Raw genomic sequence first — 18,934 nt, forward strand, 5'->3', positions numbered from 1 at the left:
AAGTCAAATAAACTAAAATTTAAGCTTAAACTGATATTATAGATTCAAACTGAAGCAAAGTCAACCCTTGTTATATTTGGTTGACTTGAATCCACCTCTAGTCTTCGGGATCAACCAAAAATTGCTAAAACAAAAAGTATAGAATGCGTATTAAAATCCGGTCAAATTTGAAGGTTGTGCAATTAAGTTTGGGGTATAATGTTAGAATGATTAGTGGATTTGGTGTGGGTTGAAAACCCGTGAACCAGATCACATGTGAAGTGAGTCTCCAAAAGGCTGCGCTTTTCTCACAAGTACTGTGAGCCAAGCTGTTGATTCGTCCAGATCAGGAATGAATGAGGCAAGCAATTTGAAGCCTCTCGTCTGGCATGGCATGGGACAACACAACGTCTGATAAATACCTAAATTTTGGTGACTTGTTCCAACTTCACGTGTCTTTGTTATTTGTTTTTCGCCTAACCAACCACCTGACTCTCTCATTTTTTTTTTTTTTTTTTTTTTTAAAGGATATGATCACGGCTATATTTAATCCGAACCAAATCTAAATATATTATTGTATAATTGATTATTAATTTATTTTTAATTTAAAAACATCATATTACATGCTACTCAGTTGATTACTAAATACCAAAATTATATATAATTTCATAGATTACATATCCTTCATAATGGAAAATTTTTGTTCTTCCTCAAATAGAAATAAAGACTTATCTTTGGGCGAAAACCCTCAACGGCGTTTGTAGTCCAACGGTTAGGATAATTGCCTTCCAAGCAATAGACCCGGGTTCGACTCCCGGCAAACGCAAGATTTTCACCATTTTCCTTTTCGTTTGTTTCTTAATGATGGAGCTTTTAACCTTTAGTTTTGTATGCCATTCTAAATTTCTTGCAGGCAACTCTTGCTTGACTTCAAATGGACAATCTATACCTATTCCATCATCTCAAGCTTCATTTCCATTTATACGTGTGTCACATATAACCTCTCTTCAATAAGATTATACAGATAATACTTCATAAAGTAACAAAATTTAATGTTATTTTTGAATCAAAACTGAACTCTAACAAAAGTTAACAACTCAAACTTAACTTGAATTTAACTAATCTACCTTCAACTCGAATTGGGTGAAGAGTTATCGCACAAGCCATTGAAAAGGAAGGATAATGATTTTTCGAAAATAAAGAATAAAAATAATTATTAGAAAAGATAGATATATCATAAAACTAGATTCAAATCGAATCAAACTCAAACTTGACTTAACTTAATAATAATAGAACTCTAACTCATTGAGCTTGAACTTAGCTCGAATTCGATTCGATTCGTTTCGAATTCCAGTTTTTAATTAATTCATTATTAAAATGATATTATTTTATTACATATTAATCAAAACGACGTTATTTTGTATCAAAATTTTTAATTTACAGACTTTGACAAGTAAACTCAAGCTCAAAAATATTGGCTCGAACTCAAACTCGCTCAAACCTAACTCGTTTTGAACTCGAGCTCGAATAGACTCGATTCGAATCTAACCCTAATATGTTATCATTGTCAATAAAAAGTTGTCAAAAAAGATAAAATCTTTAGACAACTCACAACAAATGTCAATGAAAAGTTGTTGAAGAAAATAAAATCTCTAAACAACTTTAAAAAGATTCAATGAAATTGAGACTCTTTTGAACCAAACACAAAGCTAGCTCAGAACCATCCTTACGCACATGTTTCATTACTCAATTTTAATACGCTACACATTTTCCAACAATTGAACGTCATAAAAGATGCCCTCATGGGACGCAGAATTTCTTGAATAAATTTAAAAAGAGGATGATTTATTTCTCCTCTAACCAAATCAATGAAAAATGAATATGCCCCATTGAGGATCTTTTGAATGCCTAGTAAACCCATTAGAGAGAAAACCAGGTTCATTACAACTACACATTTACAAAAGACAACTTTCGTCACAATGCATAGAAAGCAATAAAAGCTAATTGTACACGAATCTATAGTTCAATCTATATATCTACACAAGATGATTCAACATGGCTATTTTTTGAGTTAAAAAAGTATTATACACACTCAACTCCATATTCAAATCATGGCTATGAAAATCAGATCAAAATATCTAATTGGAATTCAATCAAGAATCGATGCCCAATCAAGTCTAGGTGGACACTGATTTTATTGTGGCACAAAGCCACATTGACATCATCATGACATCAACATGATGTCAAAATGCCTAACTAGTGTCCAAACATTTGCTAAGCATGGGCAACTCAGTCAAACCACAAGTTTCATTTGTGGTATATGATATTTTCCTGATCTGATCATCGTTCTAACCAATCGAACTAGAAAAGGCCTATAACCTTAATGATAAAAATAAATTTGGATACCACTTAAAATGTGTAAATTTATGCTATTGTGTTTATTTTTTGTCAATCTAGACATGCTTCTTAAGCATCTTCCCTTAATAAATAAAAAGCCCAAGTTTCACACCCCCACAAAATGTCCAAAACCCCTACAGCAAAAACTTAAGTTTAAAAACCCTCTCAAGACCAAAACCCTAAAAATAAGGAATCCAACCAAAAATTTCAGGCATTCCATGATCATAAATAAAATTTTAAGGTTATCCAAACACTGACCAACAAAAGATGCAAATAAATAAGTAAACAAAATCTACCTTTAAAGAATTGAAACCTCAAAATTCAACTATCCAACCATTGAAAAGTGTTTTCAATAAGGATCAACAGAACAGTCTAGCAAGTTTTTAATAATATGCATAACATATTGAAGCAAAACCATTAAAAGACTAGCAAATTTGAAATTCTCTAATACAAAAAATTTCCAGAAAAAATAAACTATATTTTCCAAAGGAACCAAAAACTCCCACAATATTACTATGAAATAAATTGACTAATCATTCTTCTCCAAGAATTGTGCCCTTCTCACTGACATAGATACCATCAAGGAATTTCCTAATATCCTTGTTCTTGACATGGCATTTCTGTTCAAATAAATATTAACAATCAGAAAACAACTATACTATTATAAACCTGCATAAAACATGAAAGACAAGGATAATGAAGGAGATAACCTGATTAATCAAAGCACATGACCGAGAAACGAGTTCAATGTCGTTGCCATCCAATATGAGCTCATCCTTAACCTTTTCGGATCGCTCAATTCTTACACCCTCAAGCATATCCACTTTCCGAACCTGTCGTGACAACAAAAGATAACCCACATCACTCAAAAGAAACCCTAAAAGCTTTTAGACAGCATAACTGCAGAATGCAGACAACAGTGCATCAAGGCAGACTCAAAGACAGTTGAATTTGATCACTACCCATTTCACCTAAACACATACATTTGTCATAAGATTATCTCTTAAACATGAAAAACCATTTATTGACTTCATAATCAAATTTGTTCATGGCATGAGTAGAACACAGTAATTACAGTAATTAGTCTAAAAAAATATATGTTTCAATGCACCAGACGAAGATTACAGTCTACTAAATTCTCAACACACTGAAAAGTATAAAAAGGGGCATAAATATCAACATAAAGTAATAACAAAACAGTTTTCTAATTCCAACTTCTTTAGTAAGCACTAGCTGCAGTATAATTACTACTATTTTACTCTAAAAAACAAACAGCAAATGATATGCACTCTCATCCCTACTGCTGCAATCGAACCAGATCGCGCAGAGTATTGATTGAGTTTATGCAAGACTCGAGCTCAACAATCTAGTGAGTTGCGGGCTCAAGCTCAAGATATAAATTGCCGACACAGCTCAGCTCAAATAATTACAATTAAACCCTATTCAGAGTTTGGCGTTGGGTATGTGTGAATTTTAGATGCCTTTTAGCGCAGATAAATGTAATACTATGAAGGTGTAAACTTTAGGGGTTTGCTGATATTACCATACCACAATGAAAGTTCACTCTATTTCAAAAATAGATAAATAAACGAGATTAAGAACTTGAAAAAGGTACCTTCTTCTCTCCAAGAAAGTTACGGATCTCAATCGACTTGTTTCCGTTCGTGATCGAAGCGTTAATAGGAAAGTGAGCGTAAACGAATCTCATCTTGTACCGGTAACCTTTGGTAACACCGGTAATGAGATTCTCCACGTGGCTGAGAGCGGTACGAATGGCGGCACTGGTCTTGCGGGAGCCAAACCAGGCGTCGATCTTGAGCTTTCGCTTGCCGGTCTCCTCGTCGGTCATGAGGTGGAAGTCAAGGTTGAGGTGCTTGAAGTTGCGGCTAAGCTTGCCTCGGGGACCTTCCACTTCGATGATTTTGGCGTTGACTTTGATCTTCACGCCGTCGGGAATGTCCATCGTCTCTGAAGAAAGAATCGTCTTCATCTTCTTCTAGCTGCGGCTGCGAAGCGCGACCGGCTTGGCCACGGGGGTGGTTCAGAGACTGAGAAATGAAAACCCTAACGTGTGATTTTATTTTTTATATACAGAGTAAATTTATCCACCACCCAAGGTTTGGCTTAAAATGTTTTACCCCTCAATGGCATAAATTAGATTTTTTACCCAAAATAAAAAATGGCTTTACACGTGTAATCGTCCGATTATATCTTATCACTGCACTTTCAAAAATTACCATAACTCTCCCAAATTAAAAAAAAAAAACATTTGATATTAAAATTACTAGTTACACCCTCTTTTTCCCATTGCTGTTCACCTTCACTCTTTTCTTTCACTTATCTTTGACATCTTCCTCACATCTTCACAAATATTTAATAACTTATTTTACTCCTTCAAAGACAATAACTTATCGTGGTTGGTTAACAAGTCAAAAATATCAATAAAATTATCATTAAAAAATCGACGTACAATATTATCACAAAATCTTCAAGATTTTAACCTTGTAAGCTTTTTGATTGATACTAGAGATTGGAGTTCAAGATGGTGGAGTGCACATGACAGTGTTGACATCATAACAATTAGGGTTTTCAAAAAATTATAAAGACTAAATTACATGTTTTCAAATTTACAAAAAAAAAAGTAAAAATATCAATTAAAATGTTAAAGTGAGATATGAAAAAAGAGTTTATTTTTTTTCAAAATTTCTAAAGTACGAATTTACTGTTTCATTCTCATACTGTTGTTTTTGTCAACTAAGTTAGATTATGAGTTGGAAAGTTCAATTGATTCCATCAAGGGGCGGAAGTGTTTTAACAAAACATTGGGTGGAATATGTGATTTACTATAATGTATGTTCCTATTAATTAGGAATACAGGGCCGGGTCATGGGCTTTTGCTTGGCCTTGTTTCATATGATAATAGGCCCAAATAGATTGAGATAAATAATAGGCCTATTGAAAAAACCAAATTATGATGTTTTTTTAAGTTTTTCCCAGTTAATTTTAAAAATTCTATTTACTCACCCATATATGGTTAACATTAACTGAGTTTGTTAATTATATCATTTTTCCCTATAAACCCTAAAAATTGACAATTTTTCCCTAACCCAAGTTTTCAAAAACAATATTTTCCCCCTAGGATTTTCAATTTTCAAATTCAATTTTCCAACGATGTCCTTTCCTTTTCGATGACCTCTAGAAGACATCTCTTCCTCTCTGGTGTGGCCTCCTTTCGACGGTTCTCCTCGACATTGTTGTTGACGATGATACCATTTTTGAAAAGAGAACCGTCGGAAGGAGGCCGCGTCAGAGAGGAAGAGATGTCATCTGGAGGTCGTCGGAGAGGAAGAAACGTCGTTAGAAAATTGAAAACCCTAGGGGGAAAATACTGTTTTTGAAAATTTGGGTTGGGGGAAAATTGTTAGTTTTTATGATTTTAGAGAGAAAAATAAAATCAAATTTAAGTTTATTTTTAATAGTACAGACAAAATGGTGATTTTAGCCTTGACACTATTACTTTTAACCTTCTATTGGTGGATAAATGAGATTTTCAAAGTTAACAGAAGAAAACTTAAAAAAATAGCATACTTTGGGTGGAAAATAGTCGTCTGGCCTAAATAATACTGGATCTGGATCATGGTTCATGGGCTGGACCCAATTTAAAAAAATGAATAATCTATTAACCCATGTATGGTCTAGGCTTTAAATCCTGAAGAACTACAAAAATTGGCCTTTAAATACAGATGTAAAATGCTGAATTTCCATTCTTTCGTGTGATTCTTTTTCTTTCTTGTATATAATTTCAAAGTAGATTTTATATGTCTTACAATTAATTATACATCTAGTCTAAAACGGGTGTATTTAAATTATTATGTCATTATATGATTAAGTAAATATAAACTAAATTACCCAATTACATGATAAGACATCAATCGCAAGTACCTATTTGTAAGTTATTTAGTATTACTCTTTTTCTAAATCAACCCCATGCTAAAACTTATTAATAAGTTAACCATATAAACAACAGCTAATGTAGTTATCAATTAAATTCCATTTGACAACAAAACACATCCAACTGAGTAAAAGAAATATAATAAATATTGGATAATAACGTGTGATTAAGTGATTTTAAATTAAAGATAAAATAAATAATTAGATTACCAAATTACATAATAACACATCAATCATTAATACATATAATATTACTTTTATTTTAAATTGTAAGATAAATTTGATAACAAATCGAATATGTCTAATTCGATATAGTCTGTCAAAAAACTAAGACTCAAGACATAACCTATAGTCTCCTAAATCATATCTCGATAGGTATTTTTTGCGGATTTCTCACCTATTGTCAAGTCTATTGTTGAGGGTCGAGTGAAATCAACCCTATGTGTCAATTAAAATTCCAATTCACAACTAAGCACATCCAATTGAGCAAAAAGAACTATGCATTATAGATTGGCCAAAATGGGTTTTAAATTTCTCCACGTGAGGCTCATTAATTTCGAAGCCTTTTAACATTATATTTTATTTTTAGCATTTTAATTGATGAGCCCCTTTAAAGATGACCCCAATGGCAAGAAAGGAATAGAGGGATTCCAAATACTTCAAGCCATACATGTATGCATACACAGGTGCATGCTTTAATGGCCCTCTAATAAATGTTTCAAGACCAAATGACATAGAAAACCATTCCGTTTTGGCTCATGTTAATGAACTCCCACTAATCTCAAAAACTATAACAAGCATCCCAAGACTCAATGACCATTTGAAGAAATGGTAAGAGGAAGGCTAGATCCAAGCAGATCCAACAAGGTGTTCAACTCAAAAACAAGTTGAATTTGAGTTAAGGTAGTCTCAACTTGAGTTCGAATCAAATTGGTTTAAAACTAAGGACTCATAAGAAAATCACTAACTAATTCATCTTCTTATTTAGCAATTTTTCTTCTTTTTTTTTCATCATTGTCGCGTACCTTTCTTCATCTTCTTCTCCAATGTTTTTCGATGACTTCTTTGACAACTTCATCACCAGTTTAATCTCAAATTGAATTTTATATATTCGAACAAAGATTAAACTAATCTTTATTTGAGTTTGGTTTGACTCGCCTTGAATCAAGCCTAAATATGATAAATTTAACCCTTCAAAAAATTCATACATGGAAACAATACATAAAACTAGGATTGAGTATATTATCCTACTGAAACAGGAATTGTTATGTACTTAATTATTGATTCTGGTTCCTGTCTAGAACATAAAAAATTAGATAGGTTTCAATTCTATATATTATGGAATCAACATGGTCCAAATTTGGTACTAACTCTTTTGTCAAAAGAACTAGAACCAGCCTAAAACTAAAATTAAGGTGTGGGGTCTTTACTAGATTTGACTTCTAATACTTCTAATTCTTCTAGTTCTTCCTAATCAAAACAATATTGTTTTAATGTAGTGATATCCCAAAATTGAACAACATTTATCGACTCCCCATTTTGAACCCTATTTGAAATTGACCACCTCAGTTCCTATTTAGAACTAAGGATAAAAAGTTTCGATTTTAATTTTCTATTTTCAACAGGTTACCCAAACTTGCTTAATCCTTCATAAAAATATTTCATTGGACACTTTGATATTATATCAACAACATAAGATAGTGAGATAGTTTCATATAGGTATTTCTTTGTGCGGTGTGATTGATAATTTTTTAAAACTGATAAGGTGAAGCATTTCCAATAAAGTCTAATTAATTTACCCATGGTTCAGCAACTACTATCTTAATTGATCTCATCAATGAGAGGTTTCTGGCAAACTAAGACAATACTTAAAATTGCTCGAAACAATAAAGCCATATGATCTCAATAACTATCATAAAATCATTGCAATAACTCCAACTTCCCACATGTTCAAATGGGTTTTCAAATTCAATCTAGATAGAAAAAACCTAAAATTTGTAGATGATATAAAATTTAATAGAATAAAAGCAAGATTGGAGTTGGTCCGATCCAAACTCAAAGGCAAGCCCCATTCGAGAAACTTGACGATCAAACCCATAAAAAATGAGGGAGTTCAAGAGCTCCAACCATAAAAAAACAAACATTTTGCAATCAAAGATAGACACTTGACCATCAAACCAAATTCACTTTCTGTTATATTTATTTCATATTCAATATTTAATAATGAAACAGGTAAACTTTTTTTTTTTAATTTATTTATATATTACATCGGTGTGACTGTTGATTAACTCACACCAATCCTCTCATTGGGTCAATATCTCATTCGAGTCTAAAAACATAAATCAAATTCATTCAAGTATTCTTTAATAGCTTTCACTTTGCTTGCCACACTTGAACTCTTTCTCTTTAATCTTTCAATCTACTTCCTGTAATAAAGGCCCAAGTTGCTTGAAAAAAGAGCCAATACTTCCAATGTAGTGTTGCCCTGTCATTAAATGTAAAGGCTGACAAGTTGATGAAACCCTTGTTCTAATTCAATGTGTGGTAATAATTCAACTGTTATGTTATGATGATGTAGACCAATAATAATAGAAATTCTAGCTGGGGTTACTTAGACTCAATATATTATGTTTAATTTATTGCACTTGGCCACATGAATTAACCCTATTTTCTTTTTAGTATTCAAACACACAATCTCCAAGGGTGGACTACCTACATTCAAGCTGACTCTAGATAAATGCCTTGTAGTAAGGGGGGGGCCATACAACCCTATAAATTGGGCCTTTTGGGTTACCCATCTTTGAATAAATAATTGATTTTCTTATAAAAATAGAGATATAGATAAAGATAAAGATAAAGATAAATATATATTTTTAACATTTTCATTTTCTTAATTCATCTTCTCTTGTACATATCCCTAAACTCTTAAATATTAAATAATCTTTAAAAGTTTTGAATTATTACAAATATGTCTTAATACTCTAATAAATATTTTATTATTTTCGGCATAGACAAGAAGGTGAAGGGGAGAAAAATTTTCCCCATTGGGGATCCCTCCCTACCTTGTTGCCATTTCTACTCACCGTGTTGTTGCACAAAGCTTGTCTAATAGTTCTTTTTTTTTTTTGACAACTTTTTTTCTTAAATGTTATTGTTAACCAATTAAGCAAATCGAGTTCAATTTCAAATTGGTTATTTTGTATTCAAATTGATCTTTGTTCAAGTTTGATTTGATTCAAATCAAATCAACTCATATCTTTATTTTAAAATTTTTAAACATTTCAAAAGGTGAAAGATAAATAAAACCCATTTTTTATTTTTTGAAAATTTTTTGCCAAAGATTTGAAGACTCTAGTTTTAAACTTAGATTCACAAATGAATATAAGAAATGGGATTATGGTTCTTTAAGATACCATATTTTTGAAAATTTTCACTTTAGACTCTCACGCCCGTTAAAATTGTAGCACGATGTCAATTAATGCAATAGACTATTTCTTACAATAAGAGCTGTAAATTTGGTAGGCAACAAGCAGAAGTTAAATATATGATTTGAAATTATTTTTAAAAAGAAAAAAAAAAGTGATTTACATTTTCCCGCCAAGGTTTGGCTTTAAAAATTAATGTTATAAAGGTAAAACAGTAATTTTATTATATAAAAATTTTACAAAAATTAAAAAGAATTATCTTTTTACTAACTCATTTTAACGTTTTAAATATGGGAGTTTGATTTATCCAAACCTAGTTATTAGCATATGACAATTTGATATTTTTACAATTTTAAAAATCTACAATTCAATCTATGTAATCCAAGTTTGAAAACCTTAATTACCAAAATTGTCACTCATTTAAATCTGTCACAACAGAATATAGTGAAAGTGAAAAGGGAATATGATAATTTTGAAAAATAAAATAATTAGAAGAAATATGTTAATTTAACTTTTTCACACTATTCATAACTTTTTTGCAATAACATTAGATTTTGGGTGAAAAAGTATGATTTATTTATTTTGTGGATAAAATATGCTTTAGGCTAAACCTAGGGTGAGAAAAGTCAATGACTCTCTGACAAGGATCTATGACGAAGCTTTTTTTAAACTTTCAAGCTGGTGGTTGAAGTCTTATCGGTCAAATGAAAAAGTTATCAAAGAAAATGTGTAAGCAAAATGAATACATCTCTCAAGTTCAATCACTTTTAGTATGAGAAACCAAAGGGGGTGGAGCCCAAAGTTCATTAACCTTCAACGTCTCTCATTTCTGCAAGTCTTAGTCCTCCATCCTCTCCTTCCCTTTCACACCCTTCAAACTTCTTCAATTTTCGATTGTCATATTACCATCACAACTACATAGAGATTAAAAAAACAGAAAAAAAAAAACCACCCATTTCTCGAACAATTCTTATCCAACAATATGTAAATTTAAATGATACGACAATGTCAAGAATAAAAGTCGATGAACGGAAGTCAATACCCGAACCATACATTCATGTTTTCGATTTTGTTTTTCATGTATGGTGCGTTCTTGACTTCCTCTTTTTCTACCCTACATTGCAAAAAACAAAAAGGTCCTTGGTAAAAAGGTTAAAAAAATAAAAAGAATTCAAAGTTGGTGTAGTCGTAATGAAGTTTGGCAGCAAAAAACAGCACTAGTAGCAGCAGACAGTAAATAAGGAGGCTTCAGGCTCTTGATGGAAATGCATTCAAAGCCCCAACTAACTCTAATACTTTTGTCCACATTGAATACCATTACCTAGCACAAAGGGGCACTCTGAATTTCTCTGATGTAAATATTTAAGGATGGGAGAGAAAGCAAAATAGTTGTGTTGCAGAGAAACAATAGCAGACGCAGCATCATCAGGAACCAGGACAATTCAAAGCAGCCTTAATTTGCTGGACAGTTGTGCTGATAAGGTTATTAACCGTGTTCACCGACTCCAAATTCAGTTTCGAAGATGGCAGGCTGCTTACCAGAATCTGAAATGCAACTGTAATAAGTGAACCACTCGAGCGTCCGATACTTCCATGGACATTTGAACTCGTCGAGGCCCCATCTCCACCTTGGTCCAGACGACCATCCGGTGAAATTGTGAACCCTGATGGCAGTAGGGGAATGTAGGATGGATCCTCGCCGCTCATTGCTATGTTAATGGCGGGTAACTCAACAGGACAATAAACTACTAGTGCTCCTGAATTGTCTATGCAGCTCTCTTGGAGTATCAACATGTTGTTTTGGCTAGTATTAAAGGCCTATTTCAACAAAATCCAGCCGCAAAGAAAATAGTTTAGTGAAATGATCATAAAAAAAATTAAGAGAAACGAAGAGAAAGTTATTTCACTTGTCCCTACTCGAAGAACTGATATGCAGTTTCCAGGATGTGACCCATTTGCAATATGAGCAACTTCTTGTACTGCATTGCCGTTGGAGAGAACATCCCACTAAAGGAAAACAAAGAACTAATAACATTAGCAAGCGTATGTAAATATAACAATAACGAACCAATTAACCTCAACTGGAACAAGAATTATATACCTGGGACCGAGTTCTTTCGTCTTTGAAAAAATTGAAGACATTTTGGGGGGAAATTGGAATCCAAAAGCTGGTTGCTGCATTAAGAACAACACCATTTGGTTGGCCAGGATCGGTGCTCTTATGCAGAGTAACTCGAACACCTACTTCATTCAACCTAGAAAGGGTGGTCCAACGATGGCTATTTGATGTGCTAACACTAGTACAGAAATTGTTAACCATTCTTTGAGCAAGTTTCATCATGCTTTGTTTTCCGTCAGGTGATGGAATAACTGTAAAACATATGAAGTTATTAAACACTTGGATTGAGAAATTAATGTCACACAACAGCAATGCCACATTACCTCCTCCAAGGTCCCGAGTTGAAGTCCCTGAAACCAATAGACAAGCAATCCTCTCACACATTCTTTGAAGAGTAGCAAGCCAGCGATCAGCTCCAAATGCCAATCCACTGTGAATAAGATCTCGATAAAGCCTATGAATAGGTGTTATGTCTTCAATTTCAACATGTTCAACCCAAGTTACCTATGTTAACATAAGAAATGAAAAACTTATTACGCCAAGAACTTCACAAGAAACAATGTGGAATTAAAAGCAAAAGCTCAAAGCATTCACTGATGGCTTCGGCAACCTTGGAATATCCATTAGGCATGTCCTGAATTAAGCATCCAGAAGGGAATCTATGAGCGCGACACTGAGAAGTGAATTGGGGGAAATCATAAGAAACATTTACTACTGCCCACAAGCCTTGTTCAATTTGCTGACAATAACGGAGGATATAGAACTCTCTGGTTGGCACAAGTGGTGAAAGCACCTGCAATTCTTCATACACCTACAACAAACACATTTCCTGTGAGAAATTCTTCCAACAAACATAACAAAATCGAAACAAAGCAATCAAGTCTCTGCTAATTAGCGCTTACCAATTGCAAAGAACTGCTATGACTACCCAACATTCCAGATGATATCACTTCAATTGTTTTTGACATTGATACAATTGTAGGAAACAACTCCACCCATTTGTTCTGCAAATTAGAATTTGTGAACATCCCCCATTGAAACAAAGCACACAGCCTTAATTAGTAACAAAATGACTTACACTGTCCATAAACATGTCAACCAATGCTAAGGCATTCATAATCACAACCCCAGAATCTCTGGAAGACTCAATTCGAACATTGGGATTTTTCAAGTGGCCATTAGGCCTTGGAAACATTCTCTCATAGTTATCAAGATCAAGAACATCTCTACCATCCACTGAGGACTTAATCCACATGGGCTCATTTGGCTGCAAAAGGCGAAGCAACTCTTCCATGGCATTTGAGGCAATATCTGTCATTAGAGACTTGTCCATGTCTGATAAAATTATCTGTTGATAAGGCAAACTTGGCATTGTGGAAGAACTTCCAGGAAGAAGATCAAGGTCAAGAGAAGGACCACCAAGCCCTAGGCCTCCAAAACTCCCCATTGTTAAATCTAATGAAGAAATATTAATAGGCTGCACTGGTGGTAGTTGAGAAATTGGCCTCCCTATGTACTTTGCAGCAATACTAGAAACTCTATCAAGCTACAAAGCAAAAAATCAACAAAACAAACATAAAAAATAACTCCATAAGAAAGGAAACGAAAGAACAAGCTAATTAATAACATAACAATTAACGACCTCTTCTTTCAATTGAGCATTCTCCGTTCTCAACTTTTGTTCATCAAAATAAGAATCTTCAGCCACAGGAGGACCACCACAAGAAGGGCAAATCACATTCTTAAGAGCTTCTCTGATGGCTATATTTTCACATCGGATCTTATCATTTTCTGCTCTTAAAGCACAATTATCTGCTCTTTCATGTTGTGACTAAATAAAAACCATAAACAATTCAACATCCATTACACTTTTTCTCCATGAAATAATAATTAAAAAAACAAAACACCACAAACTTGAGTTACCTTCATCTGGGTTCTCCTATTTTGAAACCAAAACTTGATCTGCCGTGGAGCCAAAGCCAATTCCCTACTCAATTGTAACCTTTGTTTCTCATCCGGGTGTGGACAATCCTTGAACATTCTTCATTAACAAAAACCACCAAAAAAAAAAAATCTTTATTCATCTACACCACCAAAAAAACAACCCAGTTCCAAAAACGAATCAAAAAGCAACAAAAGTGCAATGCAATGAAAAGCATGCAATGTTCATACGCTTCAAGGCGCTGAATCTGATGAGCGGTATGGCGATGATAACGCTTTTTCCTTCTATGAGGGTCTGAGCCATCATGGTCTCCACCAGACCCACTTCCAAACTCCATACTTGCAATCTTTGCACCACCCACCACCCCTCAAAACTGCACTCTTTCAACACCTATATATACATACATCCCCATAATAGCATGTACATATATAAGTATATAACAGACACAACTGAGAGAGAGTTATCGAAGGTTGATGAAGCATTTCAAAAGGAGAGAACAGGGAGAATAAAAGAAAGAAAGTAGCATGATTTAGGAGAGCGAAATGAGGGAGTTAAGCCTTGAAATGGGAATGGAAAATTAAATACAAAAATTGTTTTAATGCCATAATAAAGTCAGTACTAGTGCGAAACAAAGAGAAAACGAAAGAGAGAGAAAGAGAGAGAGAAGACCTCCACCAGCCAGCCAAGCCACAACAACACAAAAAGCTCACATTACGCCACTACTTCTTCCACAAGGTAATTAACTGTACGTTGAAGAATTGTAAACGATCTTGGTTCCAAAGGCTTTCAAGTCTTTTCTCTTTCTCTCTCTTTGGTTTGCAGTTGAAGTTGCGTAACTGGTGAGCCTTTTAACTTTCAATGTTTTTACAACCTTTCATTCACACCCCCAGGATCACTAATACATCCATATGTTTTGCAAACTAATAATTGCACTTTAAATGAGTTCAAAAATTAAAAAAGGTTATTTATTGGTAATTATGTTTCTGTTGAAGTCATTAGAACCCCGTTGAGAATCTGTAATTCAATTAAAAAAATGGCACATATTAGTCTTTTCAAGTGGTTCAATTTGATATTCAAAAGTTTACGTTCACGTTATTGAATTAATGATTTACTAATTTGTTATTGGATTACAAGAAGTCACTATAATCTTATTAATTACATTTAAATTTAAATTTGAATAATAATTTTCTAATAAATTAAAATTAACTCTGACCTAGTTAGGGATAATTTGTGTTAAACCCGATTCGATTAGCAATTAGACTACCAAATCTTAGTGTAGTTGTATATAATACGTATCCTTATTAGGTGGGCTCGATTCAAGTCCTAACAAATGTAAAATTAGTGACCCTCCAATTTAATCTATTTGAATCAAAACAATTACAAAATTTTGTCCAATCAAACCAATAGTAAAATCTCAAACAACATAATTCAATTAATTTAAGGTCAAATTGATCCAAATGCTAAATCCAATTCTTCTATTTGCCCTGATAAAATTGGTTGTCTTATCATGTGTTTAAACAATGACTTGAAAGGATACAAACACCCGAAAGTTTAAGATTAGTACTTTTTTGGGTTACTTTGTTAGTTTAAAATACTTTTGGAACTTTAAAATTTTGAAAATTAACCTTGCATCTAACTAAATTTATTACTCAGTAGAGTGGGCGAGTGATGCACACGCTCGACCAGTCACAGCCAGGTGCGTGGGCAACAGAAAGAAGGCTTTAATTGAGACGGTTTTGTTGCTAGTCAATTATATAAATAAATAAAAATTAATTATAAATATTACCCAATTTTGAGCTATTAATTTATTAATTCACTCTATCATGTCAGGGTTTTTATAGTATACAATCAAAATAGATTCAAATCGAATTAAATCTAAAAAAGAGTTAACTTGAATTTGATTTAAATATAAAATTTTGAATTCAAATTCAAATTTCAACAACTTAAATGGTAAATAATAACACTAGAAAATAGAAAACGAATCATATGAAAGGAAGAAGATGAGTTTTGGTGCGATGTCTCGAGCTTTAGTTGAGTTGTTTAGTTGAAGTATTAATTTAAGTTTAAGATTGTTTGAGTCAAGTATGAATTTGAGTTTGAATTGATTTGGTTCAAATTCATCATAATACAATCATATATGTTCACTATAGTTTGATACACCAAAAATTCTCGAGAGTGGACATCTGTACGTTTGTTATAGTTTGCTTTGATATAAAATATAAGTATGATTTTCCTGTTTTCCAAAGAAAGTAATGGAAACAAATCTTATAAAACAAGCGATAGAGAAAGGTTGAAATTTTTTTTAGATAAAACCCTAAAAACTAGTGTAAAAGGGATGTAAAATATCAAATAATATTACATACATTAATTATAAGTATAAATATGAGTAAAATATTGATATGTTATTATATGATTAAATATTGCTTTATTCTGAATTCAAAATTATCCAATCATATTATAAGATATTAATATTTTATATTTTTATTTAACATTAACCCTACCATCGATATCAACAAGCAAATAATATCGCTATGATCACATAATTTTTATTAAATTAAAAAATATATAGATGTAAATCAAGAATAATGTGTTAGGGCTTAATTTAGGTAGGACAAAGTAAAATAATTAAAATACCCTTGGCTCGATTTGCGATTGTGGTTGTTTACTCTCACACATAATCAAATTAAAAGTCCAAGTTTATACATTTTTCAAGGGCACACTTCTATGGTTTTTCTCTTTCCTCCAATTCTAACAATTATTGGTATTTTTATGTTATATGTGATTATCTTTTTTTTTTTTTCAAATATTTGGGGCGACAAGAAACCCACTTGAAATTATTTTGTTTGTCTAGTTAATGATATTATTCACTTTTCTTTAATATTATTCACTTTTCTTATGATGTTGTTTACTTCGATAATAGTTCTCTAATGATATAGTGTATCGGTTCAAAAGACTTTTATATTAAACTTAAATAAATATTATAAATTATAACTGAACTTGAATCAACATAAATATCTTCCTAAATGAATGAATCTATAAACACCTCAAATTTGAATTGTATGTGGCACATTCTTTTACTCATATTTTTGGTACATCAATTGTAAAATAGTGGACCCCTTTTTCTCAATTAAATTTCCTCTCAAATTTCAACCAACTCTCACCAATCTCTCCTAGGCAAAATGCTATTTTAGACTAGTGAAAGAGATTTTGCACCATTTTTCTATACTTTCCAATCCCTTTTTCCTATTTCTTTTATTAACACTTCAACCTTTTCTCAAAATTGTCTAACAATGACATCTTTTGACTTTTTGATCTCTTAATATTATTGGTTCAAAAAAAAAAATTATTATAAGGAAGATCTTTTTTATAAATCAAACAGTAGATGCGCAAAATATCTCATATAAATCAATATTTTATAAAATTATATATATCAATTTTGAGTACATAAATAAATATATATTTGATATGTATTATTATATAATTAGATAATTTTGAATTAAGAATAAAATGATACTTAATCACGTATTAATACATATAAATATATATTTATTTATGTATTCAAAATATATATACATAATATTACTGTAATTATTATTTTTTTATATAAATAAAAAAAATTTATATATATATTCAAAACTAATAGAAAAGAAATCGTTGAAGAAGGTCATTAATGGCTTTCAAAATAATAATTTAATGATAATAATTATCAAATTGTATACATCAATAGTAAAAACATGAAATTGAATCCACTAAAACGTCAATAATGACATTCAAAGAAAAATACTAACTATTTAAAACAATTAATTAATATTGGGTTTTTATCCATTTATGGAAATAAAATGTTGAAATTACTAAAATACTAGGGTACGGAAAGTAGCATTAAGATTGAGAAATCTTAAATACAAATTAATTTTCAAAATTATCATTAATTAATTTTGAAAACAATAATACTTTATGTATAAATTATGGGGTACTAATTAATATAAAGAATAAGTACGTTATTATATAATTAACTATTTTTGAATTAAAGATAAAGTAAACATTTAAATCATCTAAATATACGATGACAATTAGTTTATTTTACTCGTCAATACCCAATGTTTGGACTAGGGTTATAATCAAATTGAATATTACTTGTTCGTGCAATTCAATCATTGTTAATAAAAGTGTTACTATAGTAGGCAAATCAAGTATCGTATTGAATATAAAAAACCTAACTTTTTTGTATCGTGTATTGTATCGTAAGATTTATATTTTAAAAAATAATAAAAAATTTCAATTATTATGTCATTATCTTAGAAATATCAAAAACACATTTGAAGTTTTCAAATTCTCACATACACCCTCGACAAATCATCACTTTTAAAAAAAAGTATATCGATAGCACTGATACAAAAATATACATATTACATTGTCTAATACATTTATTATATCATACAAAATTTCTATATATTTTAAGATACGTATATTTTTTTATTAGTATCATATCAAATCATACGTATTAGATTATATGTGTTACACATTAGCATATATATTCGAAACTCTAATTAATAAGCTTATATGTAGTTTTAATATGATCTAATAAAGGTGGATGATGTGATACATGCGCATGCCCCTTATCCTAAAAAACCTAGAAACCCTAGAAAATGTGAGCTAGCACTTAATTAAATTGGGAGGTTTTCAGCATTGAATATATTTAAGTGTTGCTTTTCAATGGTTCAATTATTTATTTATTTTCAATAAATCACTTCAATTACTTCAACTCCATTCAATCAACCAAACATATCTGCCTACCTTTCCTTCCTTTAATCCTTTAATATTTAATTTTTTCATTTTTTTAATGTGTATATTTTTAAAGAAGTGTTTAAAATGAGGACACAATTTCAATACTTGTAATAAAGTCAATCAAGGGTATTTTTGTCTTTACAACTACTAATAGAACTTGACAATGGACGAAATTGTGACAATGGATGGACACAATTTCAATACATGTAATAAAGTCAACCAAGCGTATATTTAGGTTTGAATTTGATTCAAATTAAATTTAAGCAAGATAGTGCTCAAATTAAAAAGAGCTACTATGAAATCGACAACTTAATGTTCGAATTCGATTTGAAAATA

General features: G+C 31.6%; 2 protein-coding genes and 1 non-coding gene across 3 annotated transcripts; 1 reads left to right on the top strand and 2 right to left on the bottom strand.

Annotated features, from left to right (window-relative positions):
* Positions 1 to 733: 733 nt before the first annotated feature.
* Positions 734 to 805, top strand: TRNAG-UCC. The gene has a single exon. It is a non-coding gene; the product is annotated as a tRNA-Gly (tRNA).
* A 1,891-nt stretch (positions 806 to 2,696) lies between these two features.
* Positions 2,697 to 4,460, bottom strand: LOC123195739 (60S ribosomal protein L9-like). Its single transcript, XM_044609560.1, has 3 exons — positions 3,992 to 4,460; positions 3,087 to 3,209; positions 2,697 to 2,996 (listed from the first exon to the last, which is right to left on the bottom strand). Exons 1-3 carry the CDS (start codon positions 4,364 to 4,366, stop codon positions 2,910 to 2,912), a joined length of 585 nt encoding a protein of 194 aa, XP_044465495.1. The 5' UTR covers positions 4,367 to 4,460; the 3' UTR covers positions 2,697 to 2,909.
* A 6,247-nt stretch (positions 4,461 to 10,707) lies between these two features.
* LOC123195959 (homeobox-leucine zipper protein HDG11) lies at positions 10,708 to 14,392 on the bottom strand. Its single transcript, XM_044609836.1, has 10 exons — positions 14,044 to 14,392; positions 13,795 to 13,912; positions 13,514 to 13,702; positions 12,950 to 13,417; positions 12,774 to 12,875; positions 12,482 to 12,682; positions 12,195 to 12,375; positions 11,854 to 12,122; positions 11,670 to 11,759; positions 10,708 to 11,570 (listed from the first exon to the last, which is right to left on the bottom strand). The coding sequence occupies exons 1-10, from the start codon at positions 14,148 to 14,150 to the stop codon at positions 11,178 to 11,180; spliced, it is 2,118 nt and encodes a 705-aa protein (XP_044465771.1). The 5' UTR covers positions 14,151 to 14,392; the 3' UTR covers positions 10,708 to 11,177.
* Between the last annotated feature and the right edge of the window lie 4,542 nt (positions 14,393 to 18,934).

Source organism: Mangifera indica, chromosome 14 (assembly GCF_011075055.1).
Source record: "Mangifera indica cultivar Alphonso chromosome 14, CATAS_Mindica_2.1, whole genome shotgun sequence".
Taxonomy (NCBI): domain Eukaryota; kingdom Viridiplantae; phylum Streptophyta; class Magnoliopsida; order Sapindales; family Anacardiaceae; genus Mangifera; species Mangifera indica.